The sequence below is a fragment of the Primulina eburnea genome, chromosome 7, assembly GCF_022965805.1.
Source record: "Primulina eburnea isolate SZY01 chromosome 7, ASM2296580v1, whole genome shotgun sequence".
NCBI lineage: Eukaryota > Viridiplantae > Streptophyta > Magnoliopsida > Lamiales > Gesneriaceae > Primulina > Primulina eburnea.
In genome coordinates this window covers 28497392-28519388 of record NC_133107.1, presented here as the reverse complement: position 1 = coordinate 28519388, position 21997 = coordinate 28497392, and the positions used below count along the sequence as shown (strand labels likewise).

Below are 21997 nucleotides of genomic sequence, written 5' to 3'. Positions count from 1 at the left end.
TTTGACAGAAACTGTTGCTTGTATATGTATCTTTGAAAAAGGTTGTACATTAAAATAGTGAAAAAAAACACAATAAAATATTTCTTCCATAAGATGATGACTATCTACACTAGCATGGTATCGGAGAAGAGATCCTCGCTGTATTCGTAATCTGTCGCTAATGTGCGACGCTTTTCAGTAAACCGTCGCTAATTAGCGACGGTTTAATGAAAACCGTCGCTAAATATGTTTAAAAACCTAATTCGCGACGGTTATTATTACACTCTCGCTACGTAGCGACGGTTCCTTAAGCACGTCGCTAACTAGTGACGGTTTAATTATATATGTCGCTAATTTGCGACGGTCCTAAAAAACTGTCGCTAGTTAGCGACGAAATCCGTCCCTAATGAGCGACGATTGTAACCGTCGCAGAATCTGATCGGCGACAATCCTAAAAAACTGTCGCTAGTTAGCGACGAAACCCGTCGCTAATGAGCGACGATTTTAACCGTCGCAGAATTAGATCGGCGACGGTTTCAGCTGTCGCAAAACGAGATCGGCGACGGTTTTTCTTTAACTGTCGCTAATTGCCTTTAAAAATCCTCACATCCGCAACCTTTTCTCTCAACTTCTGTCAAATTTTTTCTGTGGAGAATTTCAGTCTCGAAATATCAGGAGGTAAGTTTATCTCGTGTTCGTATATTTAATCCTGAGATTTAATTTATTTATAGATCATTTACAAATTCAAAAATTTTAATTTAATTAAGTGGATACTAGTATTTAAAAATATGTATATATATTCAAATTACAAAAAACAATTTAAAAAAAATCGCAAAGATAGCAACGGTCTTTCATAGAGATCGTCGCTAATCAGCGACGGTTCTGATTAAACAGTCAGGTTTATTCCCATAATCTAAGATAAAGTCAAATTTTTTATATTATTTAAATTGAGTTTTTACCTTTACAAAGAAAAAAAATAAAAGAATTTTTAATTTTTTTTTTCCAATTTAAAAATTTTTTTTTTCAAATTGACAAATTTTATAAAAGTACCTCATTATTTTAGTATATTTTTTACAAATTGTCAGATTTAATAAAAGTATCCTATTAAATTTTTTTTTACATTTGGTTTAAGTTCTGTTATTTTACAAAAAAAATTGAACTATTTTATCATTTTATATAATCTAAATAATAACAAAATAATGAATTTACATATATATAGTTTTAATAAAATTCCTTATATTTCTAATATTTGTTTTTTTTATATTCAAAAAAATTAAAATATTTTAAGATAATGAAAAAATTGTGTAAAAACCATAGAAGCTTGTGACCGTAAATCACAGGAACTTGTCTTCTAGTCATTCCCTTCTTTGCGAGATTTTGCTTTTTGAGCTATTTTTTACATGAAGAAGGAATCATTCATATATGTATAGGGATTGGCGTGGTTACAATTAGGGTGCAAGAATTTTGTGTTTTGTTTTCTTTTATTTATTCACTGATGTCTATGTTCGATTGATCCTTGATTATATTTGTGATAATCGCTATAACTTACCGTTTGAAATTGTTTGAATGCTTGTGAAATCCACTGTTTCTATTTAATTGTCAATTAAGCAGTTGTGGGGATCAAGAGGAGTAAAACAACAGCAATGGAGGAGCAATTCATACTCAGAGTGCCGCCAGCTGTTGCGGAGAGGATAGAGCGGCTGTTGAATGACCCCGCTTCTTCTTCCGAAGACAAGTCCATGGATTTATCCTTTTCGGGTTGGTCTCACAGTAACTCACCTTCTATTCACCCTCGCCCAATATCGTGATTTTTTAAGCTTCCAAACTCTTTTTGTGGATTGGTATCACAATTACAGGTTTTAACAATTCCATTGGAAAAAGAACTCGAAACCTGTGAAATTAAAGACAAAGTCAGTGTTGTGGAATTTTGGCCTTGCCTGCGTGGGTTATTAATGTTTTCTAGGAGACTGGACTTGATACTCCATTTAACTTTTTGTATGTTTTAGAGATTAGATACTATGCATTTCGATTAGATCTCGTGTTTCCTATCAGTTAAACTATGCATTTCATTTATAGAGCCTTTTGTCTTAGATGAGATTGAAAGAAATGTAAAATGAAATGATTTCATAGCTCTTTGAGGTAAAAGACGTTTTCCTTCGATTGCAATTATTTTAGTGAGTTGGTCATTTACTCATCCTGCTTGCTATTGGTCATTCTTCAAGCACAAAAAAAGAAGAAGTAGAATGATTTATTTTCGCTTTTTAGCTTTCAACTAATGGTTCTTTTCATAATTTTTTTATTTTTAATAATCCATCCTGGGAATTTACCGCTACTGTAACGCCCCAGATTTGACGACTGTCCTCACTGTACCAAGACGAGTCTTTCCAGCGTGCTTATGTCCTCACTCACACGCACCCTGGGAAACTTCCCAGGAGGTCACCCATCCCAAAATTTCCCCAAGTCAAGCACGCTTAACTTTGGAGTTCTTATGTGATGAGCTACCGAAAAGAAGATGCACCTTCGTGATATGAGTAGTACAAATCAAATCTTTTAAGCCCTCTTCAACTGTTCAGTCCATTACATTGCACAGTCTTGGAATCCCTCTCATTCCCGTGTGGGACGGTTCATTCATGTTCCCTTCACCTAGAAGCCTGCCAAGAGCCGCTCATTGTCCGTGCAACTGATGGCACCGGCGTTCACCCCCCGCCCTCTTCGGCCCCGGGCCTCACATGCCCACCAGCTTCCGCTTGGTTCGTCCCCGAACCACACCGTACTAAGAGAGGTCGGCTCTGATACCAACTTGTAACGCCCCAGATTTGACGACTGTCCTCACTGTACCAAGACGAGTCTTTCCAGCGTGCTTATGTCCTCACTCACACGCACCCTGGGAAACTTCCCAGGAGGTCACCCATCCCAAAATTTCCCCAAGTCAAGCACGCTTAACTTTGGAGTTCTTATGTGATGAGCTACCGAAAAGAAGATGCACCTTCGTGATATGAGTAGTACAAATCAAATCTTTTAAGCCCTCTTCAACTGTTCAGTCCATTACATTGCACAGTCTTGGAATCCCTCTCATTCCCGTGTGGGACGGTTCATTCATGTTCCCTTCACCTAGAAGCCTGCCAAGAGCCGCTCATTGTCCGTACAACTGATGGCACCGGCGTTCACCCCCCGCCCTCTTCGGCCCCGGGCCTCACAGCTACTGTCATCCTTGTCTTCAAAATATGGTGGTCATCTAAATCCTTTTTGTTATAATCTTCTTTCAGTTTTATCGCTGTTTTCACATGCCAATATATTTGCTGAAATGAAAATGCATTTACAAATGAAAACTGGTTGATTATTTTACAGATGTCATTTCATACCACCCGTGAAGTATTTACTAGTGTCCTAAACAATTAACTCTTTCCGAATGAACTCTCTTTTTGGGAATCTATGTCACTCTCATATTTTACCAATAACCAAGCCTTCGAGGAGTAACTAGCAAAATGACCAACCCGTTTTGCTGATTAGTAATTCCTGGTTTATAAAGGAAACTTTGGGGATGTTTACAGAGTACCATTGAATTCGAATTTAATGTTATATCAATTGGTTTGCTGCTATATGGCTTATCTTTATGTCAGAGGATGGAAGGACTGGAAAATTCATTATAGGAAATGACCAATTCCCTGCTTCTCTCTTGGATCTTCTCTCTGTTGTGGAATCATATAAGACTTATGACGACAATGTGTTGATCAAAAGTGCAGACATTGGTCAAGTAGGTGTACTTCTCCTTATTAGTTATCAATCTTGTCTGCTTTAGCTGTGATTAGGTTTGTTAACTATAGAGAGTTGTGCAGATGATAATGGTGAGAGAGGACAACGACAATATTCCTGAACAATTAGAGCACAGACATGGCCTTACACCACCAATGAGGGATGCTCGGAGGAGAAGATTCCGCAGAGAGCCAGATTTAAATGTGCTAGTAACTTTAAGCCAATTTAAATTTTATCTGCCGCTTTATATTAAGTTTTTTCCTGAAACAGACCATAGAGTTTCATTACTAGGTGTTCTATAAGCTTTTGTTAATTATTTAACATTGTCGTAGCTTGATTCTAGTTTACATTGTAGAAGTCAAAGGAGAGGAATTGTTGAACATATGACACATTGTATAGAGTACAATGGGGATTTACATTCCAATAATTAGGGGATATGAAAATCCTATTGTTTTAAAAAATAGAGAATAAAAAATCCTATCTGATCACCTAAATTATTCTTATCCGATATATACAAATTTAAATTTTAAATTATTTGTACAACGTGTTTGTGAACCATTATTTTTTAATTTTGTGCTATGTCTCTGTTTACATTTTGCAGCCTGAGGTTGTACGTCGTGTAGAGAAAGATTTACAGAAAATCATGGCTGGTGGAACAGTTGAGAATATTGATATCCTATATATTTTTTTACACACTCTCTCTACTTCTCTCTTTGTTTATGTTTGTGTTATGTGTCTTTTTGCGGTGTGCGGGTTTTTGGGCATGATGATTGCATGAGTGCATGAGTTCCTGGAAAGTTACTGTGGTGTAAGGAAAACCCAAATCATATACCAAAATACTCATCACCAGTTTCTTTTGAAAAGTCTAGTTATGTAGATTTTGATTCTCTAGTTGTAAATCTCTAGAATCCATCATATGGACAAAGACCTTTTTATTATAGTGTACTTATCAAATTCTTTTTTTTTAGTTTAGATCCTTTGGTAACAAAGAACTCTATTAATCCCTGTAAGTCACCAAAATTGGGATGCTCTGTTTCATTAAATGCTTGTGAGTTGACGACTCTATTTCCGCACTCCTTGACCTTTTGATTACGTGTTGAAATGGCTGAGCAAGATGAATATTATGAAAATGCCCGTAGTGAAAGTAAGAAATCAATTGATGCACCTTTAGCAAAGCCCGTTGTGCCTGAAGCTGGGTCGATTGGTGTGGAGCCTGATGGGAGAGATTCTGATGACACTGATGACTCGATCTGAACCAAAGGACTGTCAGGATAATGTGGATGTCTCTCCTTAAACATGTGATGTCTTCAATGGCCTTCAGAAAATTCCGTTTCTATCTCCTCTATAGCTGCAAGTGAAGTAATTGATGGTTTTCTGCTGTTAATATATTGCAGCTTTTTTCCGGAATTATGCTCCCCGTAAATGGAATGTGATAAACTTGAAAATCGATAGTTTTATGGATGATATTGCATGTCCATTGATTTGTAGTTGAATTAGACTGATTTTTGTATTTTTGACATGAGATGCATGAATTTTGTTGTTGAGCCCCAAGTGTAGCTTAATGTGCTTTGCTATACAAGTGGAGAAAAATATCCATTTTTCTTTTTCTGTAATGTATATTTTTTGGTGTTCAATGCTACGCAGCAAGCATTTTGTTTTCCAATGTATTTGTTATTTTCCTATCTTTCGCCCACCTACTCAGCAACTCCTATGTATGTGCAGCGAGCTCTGTTATTGTTTTCTTGGTACGGTGTGGTTCATCATTTATCATGGAAAAAGATTTGGTCGATCAAAATTTTGGAACTTTCAAGTATTATATTAGCCTATAGATGTGCATATCCTTTATCAGATGTTTTGTTACTTTGAGTTTTCTGCTGCTGACCTTACTGTAAAATGCCTGTTTAATATTCTTGAGAAGCATAATTCATGGTAGATTCTTCTAGGTGTTTGTCGGCAGGTTCTGATCTTTTCGGTTGTTAGGACTGTCGCTTGTTTGATTCTTATAATCAGGTCCTACTACAATTTTGCTTGCTGCCAATAGCTGAACTTTTTCACATTTGCTTTCAGAATACTTGTGAATCAATGTCGTCATTATTCGTGAAATTATTACTCAAGTTTGTTAGTCTTTCCCTTTGGTTTTGGCAGGTTTTCTCCAAAGCTCCAATCAGTAGAGAATTCATAATATTTGTGTTTGTCACGTGTAGTAGTTATTTCATACATTTCCTACAGCACTGGGGATTTGGGAAAGAATACTCTGCTTTATATGGTATATTAGCATGATATGTAGTCTTTGTCCGAACCTATGGTGCATGTATGACCGACCATTTTGGGTTGGAAATAATTATAACAAGCAGATTAGGTCAAGTAATAGTTATTGGATGATGAGTCCAGATATCGTATCCACATAGATCCATGTTTAGATACTAAAATGTGAATTATTTTTTCTAATTTAGGTTGAGATGATATAAATTAATTAAAATTAAATTAAACAATTTAAATAAATTAACTAAAAAAGCAAAAAATCTAAAATATTAATTTAGACGAAAATTCAAATTCTTTAAAAACGACTAAGACACACAACAATATCGAGACAAGTTTATAATCTACGTCTCAAATTCAAATTTAATAAATTAAATAATTAATTCACAACAAAATTCTCAAAATTACTTATTAAACATTCGAATTAATAAACCTAATTAAATATAATAGTCGAATTATTTTTAAATGAATTTAATTAGATTCAACCACATTACGTCACTGTAAAATTTCATTTTTTCAACCTAAAGTTACACCTTGAAACCAAATATTATTTTCAGTCAATTTATGTAATGTCCGAGATTTTAGTTTGATACTTTTGAATTGTTATATATTATGAATAAGGCGATGGAAGAACAGACGTGGAGAAGTGACGTTGCAAATTAAGTTTATTGACAAAGAGAGAGAGAGAGACCGCACCTGCGCCAAGAAGTAGACCGCACCCGCGGTGTAAGGGCAGAAAGTGGATTTTCGATTTCAATAGCCACCGCACACGCGCTTAAGCTTCTACCGCACCCGCGCATGGAGGGCAGTAGGGTTGGGGTAGAACGTGCACCGCACCTCTGATATTATATCTGTGATGTTGAGATTGACGTGGTTATCGAGACTATATAGTTACCTTAATTTGCATATTTTTTATAATCAGCAATCATGGGCCAAACAAGCTTCTTAGCTAATATTTGACAGAAACTGTTGCTTGTATATGTATCTTTGAAAAAGGTTGTACATTAAAATAGTGAAATAAAAAACACAATAATATATTTCTTCCATAAGATTAATGACTATCTACACTAGCATGGTATCGGAGAAGAGATCCTCGCTGTATTCATAACCTCTCGCTAATGTGCGACGCTTTTCAGTAAACCGTATCTCATTAGCGACGGTTTAATGAAAACCGTCGCGAAATATGTTGAAAAACCTGATTCGCGACGGTTATTATTACACTGTCGCTAAGTAGCGACGGTTCCTTAAACACGTCGCTAACTAGCGACGGTTTAGTTATACATGTCGCTAATTTGCGACGGTCCTAAAAAACTGTCGCTAGTTAGCGACGAAATCCGTCGCTAATGAGCGACGATTTTAACCGTCGCAGAATCAGATCGGCGACAATCCTAAAAAACTCTCGCTAGTTAGCGACGAAAACCGTCGCTAATGAGCGACGATTGTAACCGTCGCAGAATCAGATCGGCGACGGTTTCAGCTGTCGCAAAATGAGATCGGCGACAGTTTAAGAAATTTCCTTTCAAAATCCCCACATCCGCAACCTTTTCTCTCAAACCTTAACTTCATTTAACTTCTGTCAAATTTTTTCTGTGGAGAATTTCAGTCTCAAAATATCAGGAGGTAAGTTTCATCTCGTGTTCGTATATTTAATCGGGAGATTTAATTTATTTATATATCATTTACAAATTCAAAAATTTTAATTTAATTAAGTGGATACTAGTATTTAAAAATATGTATATATATTCAAATTACAAAAAACAATTTTAAAAAAATCGCAAATTTAGCAACGATCTTTCATAGAGATCGTTGCTAATCAACGACGGTTCTGATTAAACAGTCAGGTTTATTCCCATAATATAAGATAAAGTCAAATTTTTATATTATTTAAATTGAGTTTTTATCCTTACAAAGAAAAAAAACAAAAGAATTTTTAATTTTTTTTTCCAATTTAAAATATTTTTTTTTCAAATTGACAAATTTTATAAAAGTACCTCATTATTTCAGTATATTTTTTACGAATTGTCAGATTTAATAAAAGTATCCTATTAATTTTTTTTTTTACATTTGGTTTAAGTTCTGTTATTTTACAAAAAGTTAGAATTATTTTATCATTTTATCTAATCTAAATAATAACAAAATAATGAATTTACATATATATAGTTTTAATAAAATTATTTATATTTCTAATATTTGTTTTTTTTATATTCAAAAAAATTAAAATATTTTAAGATAATGAAAAAATTGTGTAAAAACCATAGAAGCTTGTCACCGTAAATCATAGGAACTGGTCTTCTTCGTCATTTCCTTCTTTGTGAGATTTTGATTTTTGAGCTATTTTTTACATGAAGAAGGAATCATTCATATATGTATAGGGATTGGCGTGGTTACAATTAGGGTGCAAGAATTTTGTGTTTTGTTTTCTTTTATTTATTCACTAATGTCTATGTTCGATTTATCTTTGATTATATTTGTGATAATCGCTATAACTTTCCGTTTGAAATTGTTTGAATGCTTGTGAAATCCACTGTTTCTATTTAATTGCCAATTAAGCAGTTGTGGAGATCAAGAGTAAAACAACAACAATGGAGGAGCAATTCATACTCAGAGTGCCGCCAGCTGTTGCGGAGAGGATAGAGCGGCTGTTGAATGACCCCGCTTCTTCTTCCAAAGACAAGTCCATGGATTTATCCTTTTCGGGTTGGTCTCACAGTAACTCACCTTCTATTCACCCTCGCCCAATATCGTGATTTTTTAAGCTTCCAAACTCTTTTTGTGGATTGGTATCACAATTACAGGTTTTAACAATTCCATTGGAAAAGGAACTCGAAACCTGTGAAATTAAAGACTATGTCAGTGTTGTGGAATTTTGGCCTTGCCTGCGTGGGTTATTAATGTTTTCTAGGAGACTGGACTTGATACTCCATTTAACTTTTTGTATGTTTTAGAGATTAGAGACTATGCATTTCGATTAGATCTCGTGTTTCCTATCAGTTGAACTATGCATTTCATTTATAGAGCCTTTTGTCTTAGATGGGATTGAAAGAAATGTAAAATGAAATGATTTCATAGCTCTTTGAGGTAAAAGACGTTTTCCTTCGATTGCAATTATTTTAGTGAGTTGGTCATTTACTCATCCTGCTTGCTATTGGTCATTCTTCAAGCACAAAATAAGAAGAAGTAGAATGATTTATTTTCGCTTTTTAGCTTTCAACTAATGGTTCTTTTCATAATTTTTTTTATTTTTAATAATCCATCCTGGGAATTTGCCGCTACTGTCATCCTTGTCTTCAAAATATGGTGGTCATCTAAATACTTTTTGTTATAATCTTCTTTCAGTTTTATCGCTGTTTCCACATGCCAATATATTTTCTGAAATGAAAATGCATTTACAAATGAAAACTGGTTGATTATTTTACAGATGTCATTTCATACCACCCGTGAAGTATTTACTAGTGTCCTAAACAATTAACTCTTTCCGAATGAACTCTCTTTTTGGGAATCTATGTCACTCTCATATTTTACCAATAACCAAGCCTTCGAGGAGTAACTAGCAAAATGACCAACCCTTTTTGCTGATTAGTAATTCCTGGTTTATAAAGGAAACTTTGGTGATGTTTACAGAGTACCATTGAATTCGAATTTAATGTTATATCAATTGGTTTGCTGCTATATGGCTTATCTTTATGTCAGAGGATGGAAGGACTGGCAAATTCATTATAGGAAATGACCAATTCCCTGCTTCTCTCTTGGATCTTCTCACTGTTGTGGAATCATATAAGACTTATGACGACAATGTGTTGATCAAAACTGCAGACATTGGTCAAGTAGGTGTACTTCTCCTTATTAGTTATCAATCTTGTCTGCTTTAGCTGTGATTAGGTTTCTTAACTATAGAGAGTTGTGCAGATGATAATGGTGAGAGAGGACAACGACAATATTCTTGAATCATTATAGCACAGACATGGCCTTACACCACCAATGAGGGATGCTCGAAGGAGAAGATTCCGCAGAGAGCCAGATTTAAATGTGCTAGTAACTTTAAGCCAATTTAAATTTTATCTGCCGCTTTATATTAAGTTTTTTCCTGAAACAGACCATAGAGTTTCATTACTAGGTGTTCTATAAGCTTTTGTAAATTAGTTAACATTGTCGTAGCTTGATTCTAGTTTACATTGTAGAAGTCAAAGGAGAGGAATTGTTGAACATATGACACATTGTATAGAGTACAATGGGTATTTACATTCCAATAATTAGGGGATAAAAAAATCTTATTGTTTCAAAAATAGAGAATAAAAAATCCTATCTGATCACCTAAATTATTCTTATCCGATATATACAAATTTAAATTTCAAATTATTTGTACAACGTGTTTGTGAACCATTATTTTTTAATTTTGTGCTATGTCACTGTTTACATTTTGCAGCATGAGGTTGTACGTCGTGTAGAGAAAGATTTACAGAAAATCATGGCTGGTGGAACAGTTGAGAATATTGATATCCTATATATTGTTTTACACACTCTCTCTACTTCTCTCTTTGTTTATGTTTGTGTTCTGTGTCTTTTTGCGGTGTGCGGGTTTTTGGGCATGATGATTGCATGAGTGCATGAGTTCCTGGAAAGTTACTGTGGTGTAAGGAAAACCCAAATCACATACCAAAATAATCATCACCAGTTTCTTTTGAAAAGTCTAGTTATGTAGATTTTGATTCTCTAGTTGTAAATCTCTAGAATCCATCATATGGACAAAGACCTTTTTATTATCGTGTACTTATCAAATTCTTTTTTTTAGTTTAGAGCCTTTGGTAACAAAGAACTCTATTAATCACTGTAAGTCACCAAAATTGGGATGCTCTGTTTCATTAAATGCTTTTGAGTTGACGACTGTATTTCCGCACTCCTTGACCTTTTGATTACATGTTGAAATGGCTGAGCAAGATGAATATTATGAAAATGCCCGTAGTGCAAGTAAGAAATCAATTGCTGCACCTTTAGCATAGCCCGTTGTGCCTGAAGCTGGGTCGATTGGTGTGGAGCCTGATGGGAGTGATTCTGATGACACTGATGACTCGATCTGAACCAAAGGACTGTCAGGATAATGTGGATGTCTCTCATTAAACCTGTGATGTCTTCAATGGCCTTCAGAAAATTCTGTTTCTATCTCCTTTATAGCTGCAAGTGAAGTAATTGATGGTTTTCTGCTGTTAATATATTGCAGCTTTTTTCCGGAATTATGCTCCCCGTAAATGGAATGTGATAAACTTGAAAATCGATAGTTTTATGGATGATATTGCATGTCCATTGATTTGTAGTTGAATTAGACTGATTTTTGTATTTTTGACATGAGATGCATGAATTTTGTTGTTGAGCCCCAAGTGTAGCTTAATGTGCTTTGCTGTACAAGTGGAGAAAAATATCCATTTTTCTTTTCTGTAATGTATATTTTTTGGTGTTCAATGCTACACAGCAAGCAGTTTGTTTGCCAATGTATTTGTTATTTTCCTGTCTTTCGCCCACCTACTCAGCAACTCCTATGTATGTGCAGCGAGCTCTGTTATTGTTTTCTTGGTACGGTGGGGTTCATCATTTATCATGGAAAAAGATTTGGTTGATCAAAATTTTGGAACTTTCAAGTATTATATTAGCCTATAGATGTGCATATCCTTTATCAGATGTTTTGTTACTTTGAGTTTTCTGCTGCTGACCTTACTGTAAAATGCCTGTTTAATATTCTTGAGAAGCATAATTCATGGTAGATTCTTCTAGGTGTTTGTCGGCAGGTTCTGATCTATTCGGTTGTTAGGACTGTCGCTTGTTTGATTCTTATAATCAGGTCCTACTACAATTTTGCTTGCTGCCAATAGCTGAACTTTTTCACATTTGCTTTCCGAATACTTGTGAATCAATGTCGTCATTATTCGTGAAATTATTACTCAAGTTTGTTAGTCTTTCCCTTTGGTTTTGGCAGGTTTTCTCCAAAGCTCCAATCAGTAGAGAATTCATAATATTTGTGTTTGTCACGTGTAGTAGTTATTTCATACATTTCCTACAGCACTGGGGATTTGGGAAAGAATACTCTGCTTTATATGGTATATTAGCATGATATGTAGTCTTTGTCCGAACCTATGGTGCATGTATGACCGACCATTTTGGGTTGGAAATAATTATAACAAGCGGATTAGGTCAAGTAATAGTTATTGGATGATGAGTCCAGATATCGTATCCACATAGATCCATGTTTAGATACTAAAATGTGAATTATTTTTTCTAATTTAGGTTGAGATGATATAAATTAATTAAAATTAAATTAAACAATTTAAATAAATTAACTAAAGCAAAAAATCTAAAATATTAATTTAGACGAAAATTCAAATTCTTTAAAAACGACTAAGACACACAACAATATCGAGACAAGATTATAATCTACGTCTCAAATTCAAATTCAATAAATTAAATAATTAATTCACAACAAAATTCTCAAAATTACTTATTAAACATTCGAATTAATAAACCTAATTAAATATAATAGTCGAATTATTTTTAAATGAATTTAATTATTTTCAACCACATTACGTCACTATAAAATTTCATTTTTTCAACCTAAAGTTGCACCTTGAAACCAAATATTATTTTCAGTCAATTTATGTAATGTCCGAGATTTTAGTTTGATACTTTTGAATTGTTATATATTATGAATAAGGCGATGGAAGAACAGACGTGGATAAGTGACGTTGCAAATTAAGTTTATTGACAAAGAGAGAGACCACACCCGAGCCAAGAAGTAGACCACACCCGCGGTGTAAGGGCAGAAAGTGGATTTTCGATTTCAAAAGCCACCGCACCCGCGCTTAAGCTTCTACCGCACCCGCGCATGGAGGGCAGTAGGGTACGTTTTTGGGGCAGAACGTGCACCGCACCTCTGATATTATATCTGTGATGTTGAGATTGACGTGGTTATCGAGACTATATAGTTACCTTAATTTGCATATTTTTTATAATCAGCAATCATGGGCCAAACAAGCTTCTTAGCTAATATTTGACAGAAACTGTTGCTTGTATATGTATCTTTTAAAAAGGTTGTACATTAAAATAGTGAAAAAAAACACAATAATATATTTCTTCCATAAGATGATGACTATCTACACTAGCATGGTATCGGAGAAGAGATCCTCGCTGTATTCATAACCTGTCGCAAATTAGCGACGGTTTAATGAAAACCGTCGCTAAATATGTTGAAAAACCTAATTCGCGACGGTTATTATTACACTATCGCTAAGTAGCGACGGTTCCTTAAACACGTCGCTAACTAGTGACGGTTTAATTATACATGTCGCTAATTTGCGACGGTCCTAAAAAACTGTCGCTAGTTAGCGACGAAATCCGTCGCTAATGAGCGACGATTTTAACCGTCGCAGAATCAGATCGGCGACAATCCTAAAAAACTGTCGCTAGTTAGCGACGAAAACCGTCGCTAATGAGCGACGATTGTAACCGTCGCAGAATCAGATCGGCGACGGTTTCAGCTGTCGCAAAACGAGATCGGCGACGATTTTTCTTAAACCGTCGCTAATTGCCTTTAAAAATCCCCACATCCGCAACCTTTTCTCTCAAACCTTAACTTCATTTAACTTCTGTTAAATTTTTTCTGTGGAGAATTTCAGTCTCGAAATATCAGGAGGTAAGTTTCATCTCGTGTTCGTATATTTAATCGAGAGATTTAATTTATTTATAGATCATTTACAAATTCAAAAATTTTAATTTAATTAAGTGGATACTAGTATTTAAAAATATGTATATATATTCAAATTACAAAAAACAATTTAAAAAAAAATCGCAAAGTTAGCAACGGTCTTTCATAGAGATCGTCGCTAATCAGCGACGGTTCTGATTAAACAGTCAGGTTTATTCCCATAATCTAAAATAAAGTCAAATTTTTTATATTATTTAAATTGAGTTTTTTCCCTTACAAAGAAAAACAATAAAAGAATTTTTAATTTTTTTTTCCAATTTAAAATATTTTTTTTCAAATTGACAAATTTTATAAAAGTACCTCATTATTTTAGTATATTTTTTACGAATTTTCAGATTTAATAAAAGTATCATATTAAATTGTTTTTTACATTTGGTTTAAGTTCTGTCATTTTACAAAAAGTTAGAATTATTTAATCATTTTATCTAATCTAAATAATAACAAAATAATGAATTTACATATATATAGTTTTAATAAAATTCCTTATATTTCTAATATTTGTTTTTTTTATATTCAAAAAAATTAAAATATTTTAAGATAATGAAAAAATTGTGTAAAAACCATAGAAGCTTGTGACCGTAAATCACAGGAACTGGTCTTCTTCGTCATTTCTTTCTTTGCGAGATTTTGATTTTTGAGCTATTTTTTACATGAAGAAGGAATCATTCATATATGAATAGGGATTGGCGTGGTTACAATTAGGGTGCAAGAATTTTGTGTTTTGTTTTCTTTTATTTATTCACTGATGTCTATGTTCGATTGATCCTTGATTATATTTGTGATAATCGCTATAACTTACCGTTTGAAATTGTTTGAATGCTTGTGAAATCCACTGTTTCTATTTAATTGCCAATTAAGCAGTTGTGGAGATCAAGAGGAGTAAAACAACAACAATGGAGGAGCAATTCATATTCAGAGTGCCGCCAGCTGTTGCGGAGAGGATAGAGCGGCTGTTGAATGATCCCGCTTCTTCTTCCGAAGACAAGTCCATGGATTTATCCTTTTCGGGTTGGTCTCACAGTAACTCACCTTCTATTCACCCTCGCCCAATATCGTGATTTTTTAAGCTTCCAAACTCTTTTTGTGGATTGGTATCACAATTACAGGTTTTAACAATTCCATTGGAAAAGGAACTCGAAACCTGTGAAATTAAAGACTATGTCAGTGTTGTGGAATTTTGGCCTTGCCTGCGTGGGTTATTAATGTTTTCTAGGAGACTGGACTTGATACTCCATTTAACTTTTTGTATGTTTTAGAGATTAGAGACTATGCATTTCGATTAGATCTCGTGTTTCCTATCAGTTGAACTATGCATTTCATTTATAGAGCCTTTTGTCTTAGATGGGATTGAAAGAAATGTAAAATGAAATGATTTCATAGCTCTTTGAGGTAAAAGACGTTTTCATTCGATTGCAATTATTTTTGTGAGTTGGTCATTTACTCATCCTGCTTGCTATTGGTCATTCTTCAAGCACAAAATAAGAAGAAGTAGAATGATTTATTTTCGCTTTTTAGCTTTCAAATAATGGTTTTTTCATAATTTTTTTTATTTTTAATAATCCATCCTGGGAATTTGCCGCTACTGTCATCCTTGTCTTCAAAATATGGTGGTCATCTAAATCCTTTTTGTTATAATCTTCTTTCAGTTTTATCGCTGTTTCCACATGCCAATATATTTGCTGAAATGAAAATGCATTTACAAATGAAAACTGGTTGATTATTTTACAAATGTCATTTCATACCACCCGTGAAGTATTTACTAGTGTCCTAAACAATTAACTCTTTCCGAATGAACTCTCTTTTTGGGAATCTATGTCACTCTCATATTTTACCAATAACCAAGCCTTCGAGGAGTAACTAGCAAAATGACCAACCCGTTTTGCTGATTAGTAATTCCTGGTTTATAAAGGAAACTTTGGGGATGTTTATAGAGTACAATTGAATTCGAATTTAATGTTATATCAATTGGTTTGCTGCTATATGGCTTATCTTTATGTCAGAGGATGGAAGGACTGGCAAATTCATTATAGGAAATGACCACTTCCCTGCTTCTCTCTTGGATCTTCTCACTGTTGTGGAATCATATAAGAGTTATGACGACAATGTGTTGATCAAAACTGCAGACATTGGTCAAGTAGGTGTACTTCTCCTTATTAGTTATCAATCTTGTCTGCTTTAGCTGTGATTAGGTTTGTTAACTATAGAGAGTTGTGCAAATGATAATGGTGAGAGAGGACAACGACAATATTCCTGAATCATTAGAGCACAGACATGGCCTTACACCACCAATGAGGGATGCTCGGAGGAGAAGATTCCGCAGAGAGCCAGATTTAAATGTGCTAGTAACTTTAAGCCAATTTAAATTTTATCTGACGCTTTATATTAAGTTTTTTCCTGAAACAGACCATAGAGTTTCTTTACTAGGTGTTCTATAAGCTTTTGTAAATTATTTAACATTGTCGTAGCTTAATTCTAGTTTACATTGTAGAAGTCAAAGGAGAGGAATTGTTGAACATATGACACATTGTATAGAGTACAATGGGGATTTACATTCCAATAATTAGGGGATAAAAAAATCCTATTGTTTCAAAAATAGAGAATAAAAAATCCTATCTGATCACCTAAATTATTCTTATCCGATATATACAAATTTAAATTTTAAATTATTTGTACAACGTGTTTGTGAACCATTATTTTTTAATTTTGTGCTATGTCTCTGTTTACATTTTGCAGCCTGAGGTTGTACGTCGTGTAGAGAAAGATTTACAGAAAATCATGGCTGGTGGAACAGTTGAGAATATTGATATCCTATATATTTTTTTACACTCTCTCTACTTCTCTCTTTGTTTATGTTAGTGTTCTGTGTCTTTTTGCAGTGTGCGGCTTTTGGGGCATGATGATTGCATGAGTGCATGAGTTCCTGGAAAGTTACTGTGGTGTAAGGAAAACCCAAATCATATACCAAAATACTCATCACCAGTTTCTTTTGAAAAATGTCTAGTTATGTAGATTTTGATTCTCTAGTTGTAAATCTCCAGAATCCATCATATGGACAAACACCTTTTTATTATAGTGTACTTATCAAATTCTTTTTTTTAGTTTAGAGCCTTTGGTAACAAAGAACTCTATTAATCCCTGTAAGTCACCAAAATTGGGATGCTCTGTTTCATTAAATGCTTGTGAGTTGACGACTCTATTTCCGCACTCCTTGACCTTTTGATTACGTGTTGAAATGGCTGAGCAAGATGAATATTATGAAAATGCCCGTAGTGCAAGTAAGAAATCAATTGCTGCACCTTTAGAAAAGCCCGTTGTGCCTGAAGCTGGGTCGATTGGTGTGGAGCCTGATGGGAGTGATTCTGATGACTCGATCTGAACCAAAGGACTGTCAGGATAATGTGGATGTCTCTCATTAAACCTGTGATGTCTTCAATGGCCTTCATAAAATTCTGTTTCTATCTCCTTTATAGCTGCAAGTGAAGTAATTGATAGTTTTCTGCTGTTAATATATTGCAGCTTTTTTCCGGAATTATGCTCCCCGTAAATGGAATGTGATAAACTTGAAAATCGATAGTTTTATGGATGATATTGCATGTCCATTGATTTGTAGTTGAATTAGACTGATTTTTGTATTTTTGACATGAGATGCATGAATTTTGTTGTTGAGCCCCAAGTGTAGCTTAATGTGCTTTGCTGTACAAGTGGAGAAAAATATCCATTTTTCTTTTTCTGTAATGTATATTTTTTGGTGTTCAATGCTACGTAGCAAGCAGTTTGTTTGCCAATGTATTTGTTATTTTCCTGTCTTTCGCCCACCTACTCAGCAACTCCTATGTATGTGCAGCGAGCTCTGTTATTGTTTTCTTGGTACGGTGGGGTTCATCATTTATCATGGAAAAAGATTTGGTCGATCAAAATTTTGGAACTTTCAAGTGTTATATTAGCCTATAGATGTGCATATCCTTTATCAGATGTTTTGTTACTTTGAGTTTTCTGCTGCTGACCTTACTGTAAAATGCCTGTTTAATATTCCTGAGAAGCATAATTCATGGTAGATTCTTCTAGGTGTTTGTCGGCAGGTTCTGATCTTTTCGGTTGTTAGGACTGTCGCTTGTTTGATTCTTATAATCAGGTCCTACTACAATTTTGCTTGCTGCCAATAGCTGAACTTTTTCACATTTGCTTTCCGAATACTTGTGAATCAATGTCGTCATTATTCGTGAAATTATTACTCAAGTTTGTTAGTCTTTCCCTTTGGTTTTGGCAGGTTTTCTCCAAAGCTCCAATCAGTAGAGAATTCATAATATTTGTGTTTGTCACGTGTAGTAGTTATTTCATACATTTCCTACAGCACTGGGGATTTGGGAAAGAATACTCTGCTTTATATGGTATATTAGCATGATATGTAGTCTTTGTCCGAACCTATGGTGCATGTATGACCGACCATTTTGGGTTGGAAATAATTATAACAAGCGGATTAGGTCAAGTAATAGTTATTGGATGATGAGTCCAGATATCGTATCTACATCGATCTATGTTTAGATACTAAAATGTGAATTATTTTTTCTAATTTAGGTTGAGATGATATAAATAAATTAAAATTAAATTAAACAATTTAAATAAATTAACTAAAGCAAAAAATCTAAAATATTAATTTAGATGAAAATTCAAATTCTTTAAAAACGACTAAGACACACAACAATATCGAGACAAGTTTATAATCTACGTCTCAAATTCAAATTCAATAAATTAAATAATTAATTCACAACAAAATTCTCAAAATTACTTATTAAACATTCGAATTAATAAACCTAATTAAATATAATAGTCAAATTATTTTTAAATGAATTTAATTAGATTCAACCACATCACGTCACTGTAAAATTTCATTTTTTCAACCTAAAGTTGCACCTTGAAACCAAATATTATTTTCAGTCAATTTATGTAATGTCCGAGATTTTAGTTTGATACTTTTGAATTGTTATATATTATGAATAAGGCGATGGAAGAACAGACGTGGAGAAGTGACGTTGCAAATTAAGTTTATTGACAAAGAGAGAGAGAGAGAGACCGCACCCGCGCCAAGAAGTAGACCGCACCCGCGGTGTAAGGGCATAAAGTGGATTTTCGATTTCAATAGCCACCGCACCCGCGCTTAAGCTTCTACCGCACCCGCGCATGGAGGGCAGTAGGGGACGTTTTTGGGGCAGAACGTGCACCGCACCTCTGATATTATATATGTGATGTTGAGATTGACGTGGTTATCGAGACTGTATAGTTACCTTAATTTGCATATTTTTTATAATCAGCAATCTTGGGCCAAACAAGGTTCTTAGCTAATATTTGACAGAAACTGTTGCTTGTATATGTATCTTTGAAAAAGGTTGTACATTAAAATAGTGAAAAAAAACACAATAAAATATTTCTTCCATAAGATGATGACTATCTACACTAGCATGGTATCGGAGAAGAGATCCTCGCTGTATTCATAACCTGTCGCTAATTAGCGACGGTTTAATGAAAACCGTCGCTAAATATGTTGAAAAACCTAATTCGCGACGGTTATTATTACACTATCGCTAAGTAGCGACGGTTCCTTAAACACGTCGCTAACTAGGGACGGTTTAATTATACATGTCGCTAATTTGCGACGGTCTTAAAAAACTGTCGCTAGTTAGCGACGAAATCCGTCGCTAATGAGCGACGATTTTAACTGTCGCAGAATCAGATCGGCGACAATCCTAAAAAACTGTTGCTAGTTAGCGACGAAAACCGTCGCTAATGAGCGACGATTGTAACCGTCGCAGAATCAGATCGGCGACGGTTTCAGCTGTCGCAAAACGAGATCGGCGACGGTTTTTCTTAAACCGTCGCTCATTGCCTTTATAAATCCCCACATCCGCAACCTTTTTCTCAAACCTTAACTACATTTAACTTCTGTCAAATTTTTTCTGTGGAGAATTTCAGTCTCGAAATATCAGGAGGTAAGTTTCATCTCGTGTTCGTATATTTAATCGGGAGATTTAATTTATTTATAGATCATTTACAAATTCAAAAATTTTAATTTAATTAAGTGGATACTAGTATTTAAAAATATGTATATATATTCAAATTACAAAAAACAATTTAAAAAAAATCGCAAAGTTAGCAACGGTCTTTCATAGAGATCGTCGCTAATCAGCGACGGTTCTGATTAAACAGTTAGGTTTATTCCCATAATCTAAATAAAGTCAAAATTTTTATATTATTTAAATTGAGTTTTTACCCTTACAAAGAAAAAAAATAAAAGAATTTTTAATTTTTTTTTTCCAATTTAAAATATTTTTTTTCAAATTGATAAATTTTATAAAAGTACCTCATTATTTTAGTATATTTTTTACGAATTGTCAGATTTAATAAAAGTATCCTATTAATTTTTTTTTTACATTTGATTTAAGTTCTGTTATTTTACAAAAAGTTAGAATTATTTTATCATTTTATCTAATCTAAATAATAACAAAATAATGAATTTACATATATATAGTTTTAATAAAATTCCTTATATTTCTAATATTTGTTTTTTTTATATTCAAAAAAATTAAAATATTTTAAGATAATGAAAAAATTGTGTAAAAACCATAGAAGCTTGTGACCGTAAATCACAGGAACTGGTCTTCTTCGTCATTTCCTTCTTTGCGAGATTTTTCTTTTTGAGCTATTTTTTACATGAAGAAGGAATCATTCATATATGTATAGGGATTGACGTGGTTACAATTAGGGTGCAAGAATTTTGTGTTTTGTTTTCTTTTATTTATTCACTGATGTCTATGTTCGATTGATCCTTGATTATATTTGTGATAATCGCTATAACTTACCGTTTGAAATTGTTTGAATGCTTGTGAAATCCACTGTTTCTATTTAATTGTCAATTAAGCAGTTGTGGGGATCAAGAGGAGTAAAACAACAGCAATGGAGGAGCAATTCATACTCAGAGTGCCGCCAGCTGTTGCGGAGAGGATAGAGCGGCTGTTGAATGACCCCGCTTCTTCTTCCGAAGACACATCCATGGATTTATCCTTTTCGGGTTGGTCTCACAGTAACTCACCTTCTATTCACCCTCGCCCAATATCGTGATTTTTTAAGCTTCCAAACTCTTTTTGTGGATTGGTATCACAATTACAGGTTTTAACAATTCCATTGGAAAACGAACTCGAAACCTGTGAAATTAAAGACTAAGTCAGTGTTGTGGAATTTTGGCCTTGCCTGCGTGGGTTATTAATGTTTTCTAGGAGACTGGACTTGATACTCCATTTAACTTTTTGTATGTTTTAGAGATTAGAGACTATGCATTTCGATTAGATCTCGTGTTTCCTATCAGTTGAACTATGCATTTCATTTATAGAGCCTTTTGTCTTAGATGGGATTGAAAGAAATGTAAAATGAAATGATTTCATAGCTCTTTGAGGTAAAAGACGTTTTCCTTCGATTGCAATTATTTTAGTGAGTTGGTCATTTACTCATCCTGCTTGCTATTGGTCATTCTTCAAGCTCAAAAAAAGAAGATGTAAAATGATTTATTTTCGCTTTTTAGCTTTCAACTAATGGTTCTTTTCATAATTTTTTTTATTTTTAATAATCCATCCTGGGAATTTACCGCTACTGTCATCCTTGTCTTCAAAATATGGTGGTCATCTAAATCCTTTTTGTTATAATCTTCTTTCAGTTTTATCGCTGTTTTCACATGCCAATATATTTGCTGAAATGAAAATGCATTTACAAATGAAAACTGGTTGATTATTTTACAGATGTCATTTCATACCACCCGTGAAGTATTTACTAGTGTCCTAAACAATTAACTCTTTCCGAATGAACTCTCTTTTTGGGAATCTATGTCACTCTCATAGTTTACCAATAACCAAGCCTTCGAGGAGTAACTAGCAAAATGACCAACCCTTTTTGCTGATTAGTAATTCCTGGTTTATAAAGGAAACTTTGGGGATGTTTACAGAGTACCATTGAATTCAAATTTAATGTTATATCAATTGGTTTGCTGCCATATGGCTTATCTTTATGTCAGAGGATGGAAGGACTGGCAAATTCATTATAGGAAATGACCACTTCCCTGCTTCTCTCTTGGATCTTCTCACTGTTGTGGAATCATATAAGATTTATGACGACAATGTGTTGATCAAAACTGCAGACATTGTTCAAGTAGGTGTACTTCTCCTTATTAGTTATCAATCTTGTCTGCTTTAGCTGTGATTAGGTTTGTTAACTATA

At 34.1% G+C, this 21997-nt stretch overlaps 3 protein-coding genes and 1 pseudogene across 3 annotated transcripts; all 4 read left to right on the top strand.

The window, feature by feature from the left end:
• The first annotated feature begins 613 nt into the window (after positions 1-613).
• On the top strand, positions 614-5373 carry LOC140837370 (transcription initiation factor TFIID subunit 7-like). The gene is made up of 6 exons (XM_073203503.1): positions 614-657; positions 1591-1737; positions 3600-3733; positions 3816-3935; positions 4334-4403; positions 4826-5373. The coding sequence occupies exons 2-6, from the start codon at positions 1623-1625 to the stop codon at positions 4984-4986; spliced, it is 600 nt and encodes a 199-aa protein (XP_073059604.1). The 5' UTR covers positions 614-657; positions 1591-1622; the 3' UTR covers positions 4987-5373.
• Positions 5374-8565: 3192 nt separating this feature from the next.
• Positions 8566-10116, top strand: LOC140835836 (transcription initiation factor TFIID subunit 7-like; annotated as a pseudogene).
• A 4306-nt stretch (positions 10117-14422) lies between these two features.
• Positions 14423-17775, top strand: LOC140837372 (transcription initiation factor TFIID subunit 7-like). Its single transcript, XM_073203506.1, has 5 exons — positions 14423-14746; positions 15739-15872; positions 15943-16074; positions 16472-16541; positions 16963-17775. Exons 1-5 carry the CDS (start codon positions 14632-14634, stop codon positions 17112-17114), a joined length of 603 nt encoding a protein of 200 aa, XP_073059607.1. The 5' UTR covers positions 14423-14631; the 3' UTR covers positions 17115-17775.
• A 1904-nt stretch (positions 17776-19679) lies between these two features.
• Positions 19680-21979, top strand: LOC140835834 (transcription initiation factor TFIID subunit 7-like). Its single transcript, XM_073201244.1, has 4 exons — positions 19680-19722; positions 20655-20801; positions 21795-21928; positions 21974-21979. Exons 2-4 carry the CDS (start codon positions 20687-20689, stop codon positions 21977-21979), a joined length of 255 nt encoding a protein of 84 aa, XP_073057345.1. The 5' UTR covers positions 19680-19722; positions 20655-20686.
• Positions 21980-21997: the final 18 nt, after the last annotated feature.

Bases quoted from the DNA above. Each gene is read 5' to 3' on its own strand.
- LOC140837370 (XM_073203503.1), top strand. From the start codon at position 1,623: ATGGAGGAGCAATTCATACTCAGAGTGCCGCCAGCTGTTGCGGAGAGG. The intron at 1,738-3,599 runs GTTGGTCTCACA...TCTTTATGTCAG, and splicing joins CATGGATTTATCCTTTTCGG to AGGATGGAAGGACTGGAAAA. The intron at 4,404-4,825 runs ATATCCTATATA...CCTTTTGATTAC, and splicing joins TGGAACAGTTGAGAATATTG to GTGTTGAAATGGCTGAGCAA.
- LOC140837372 (XM_073203506.1), top strand. From the start codon at position 14,632: ATGGAGGAGCAATTCATATTCAGAGTGCCGCCAGCTGTTGCGGAGAGG. The intron at 15,873-15,942 runs GTAGGTGTACTT...TGTTAACTATAG, and splicing joins AAACTGCAGACATTGGTCAA to AGAGTTGTGCAAATGATAAT. The intron at 16,075-16,471 runs GTGCTAGTAACT...TACATTTTGCAG, and splicing joins GCAGAGAGCCAGATTTAAAT to CCTGAGGTTGTACGTCGTGT.
- LOC140835834 (XM_073201244.1), top strand. From the start codon at position 20,687: ATGGAGGAGCAATTCATACTCAGAGTGCCGCCAGCTGTTGCGGAGAGG. The intron at 20,802-21,794 runs GTTGGTCTCACA...TCTTTATGTCAG, and splicing joins CATGGATTTATCCTTTTCGG to AGGATGGAAGGACTGGCAAA.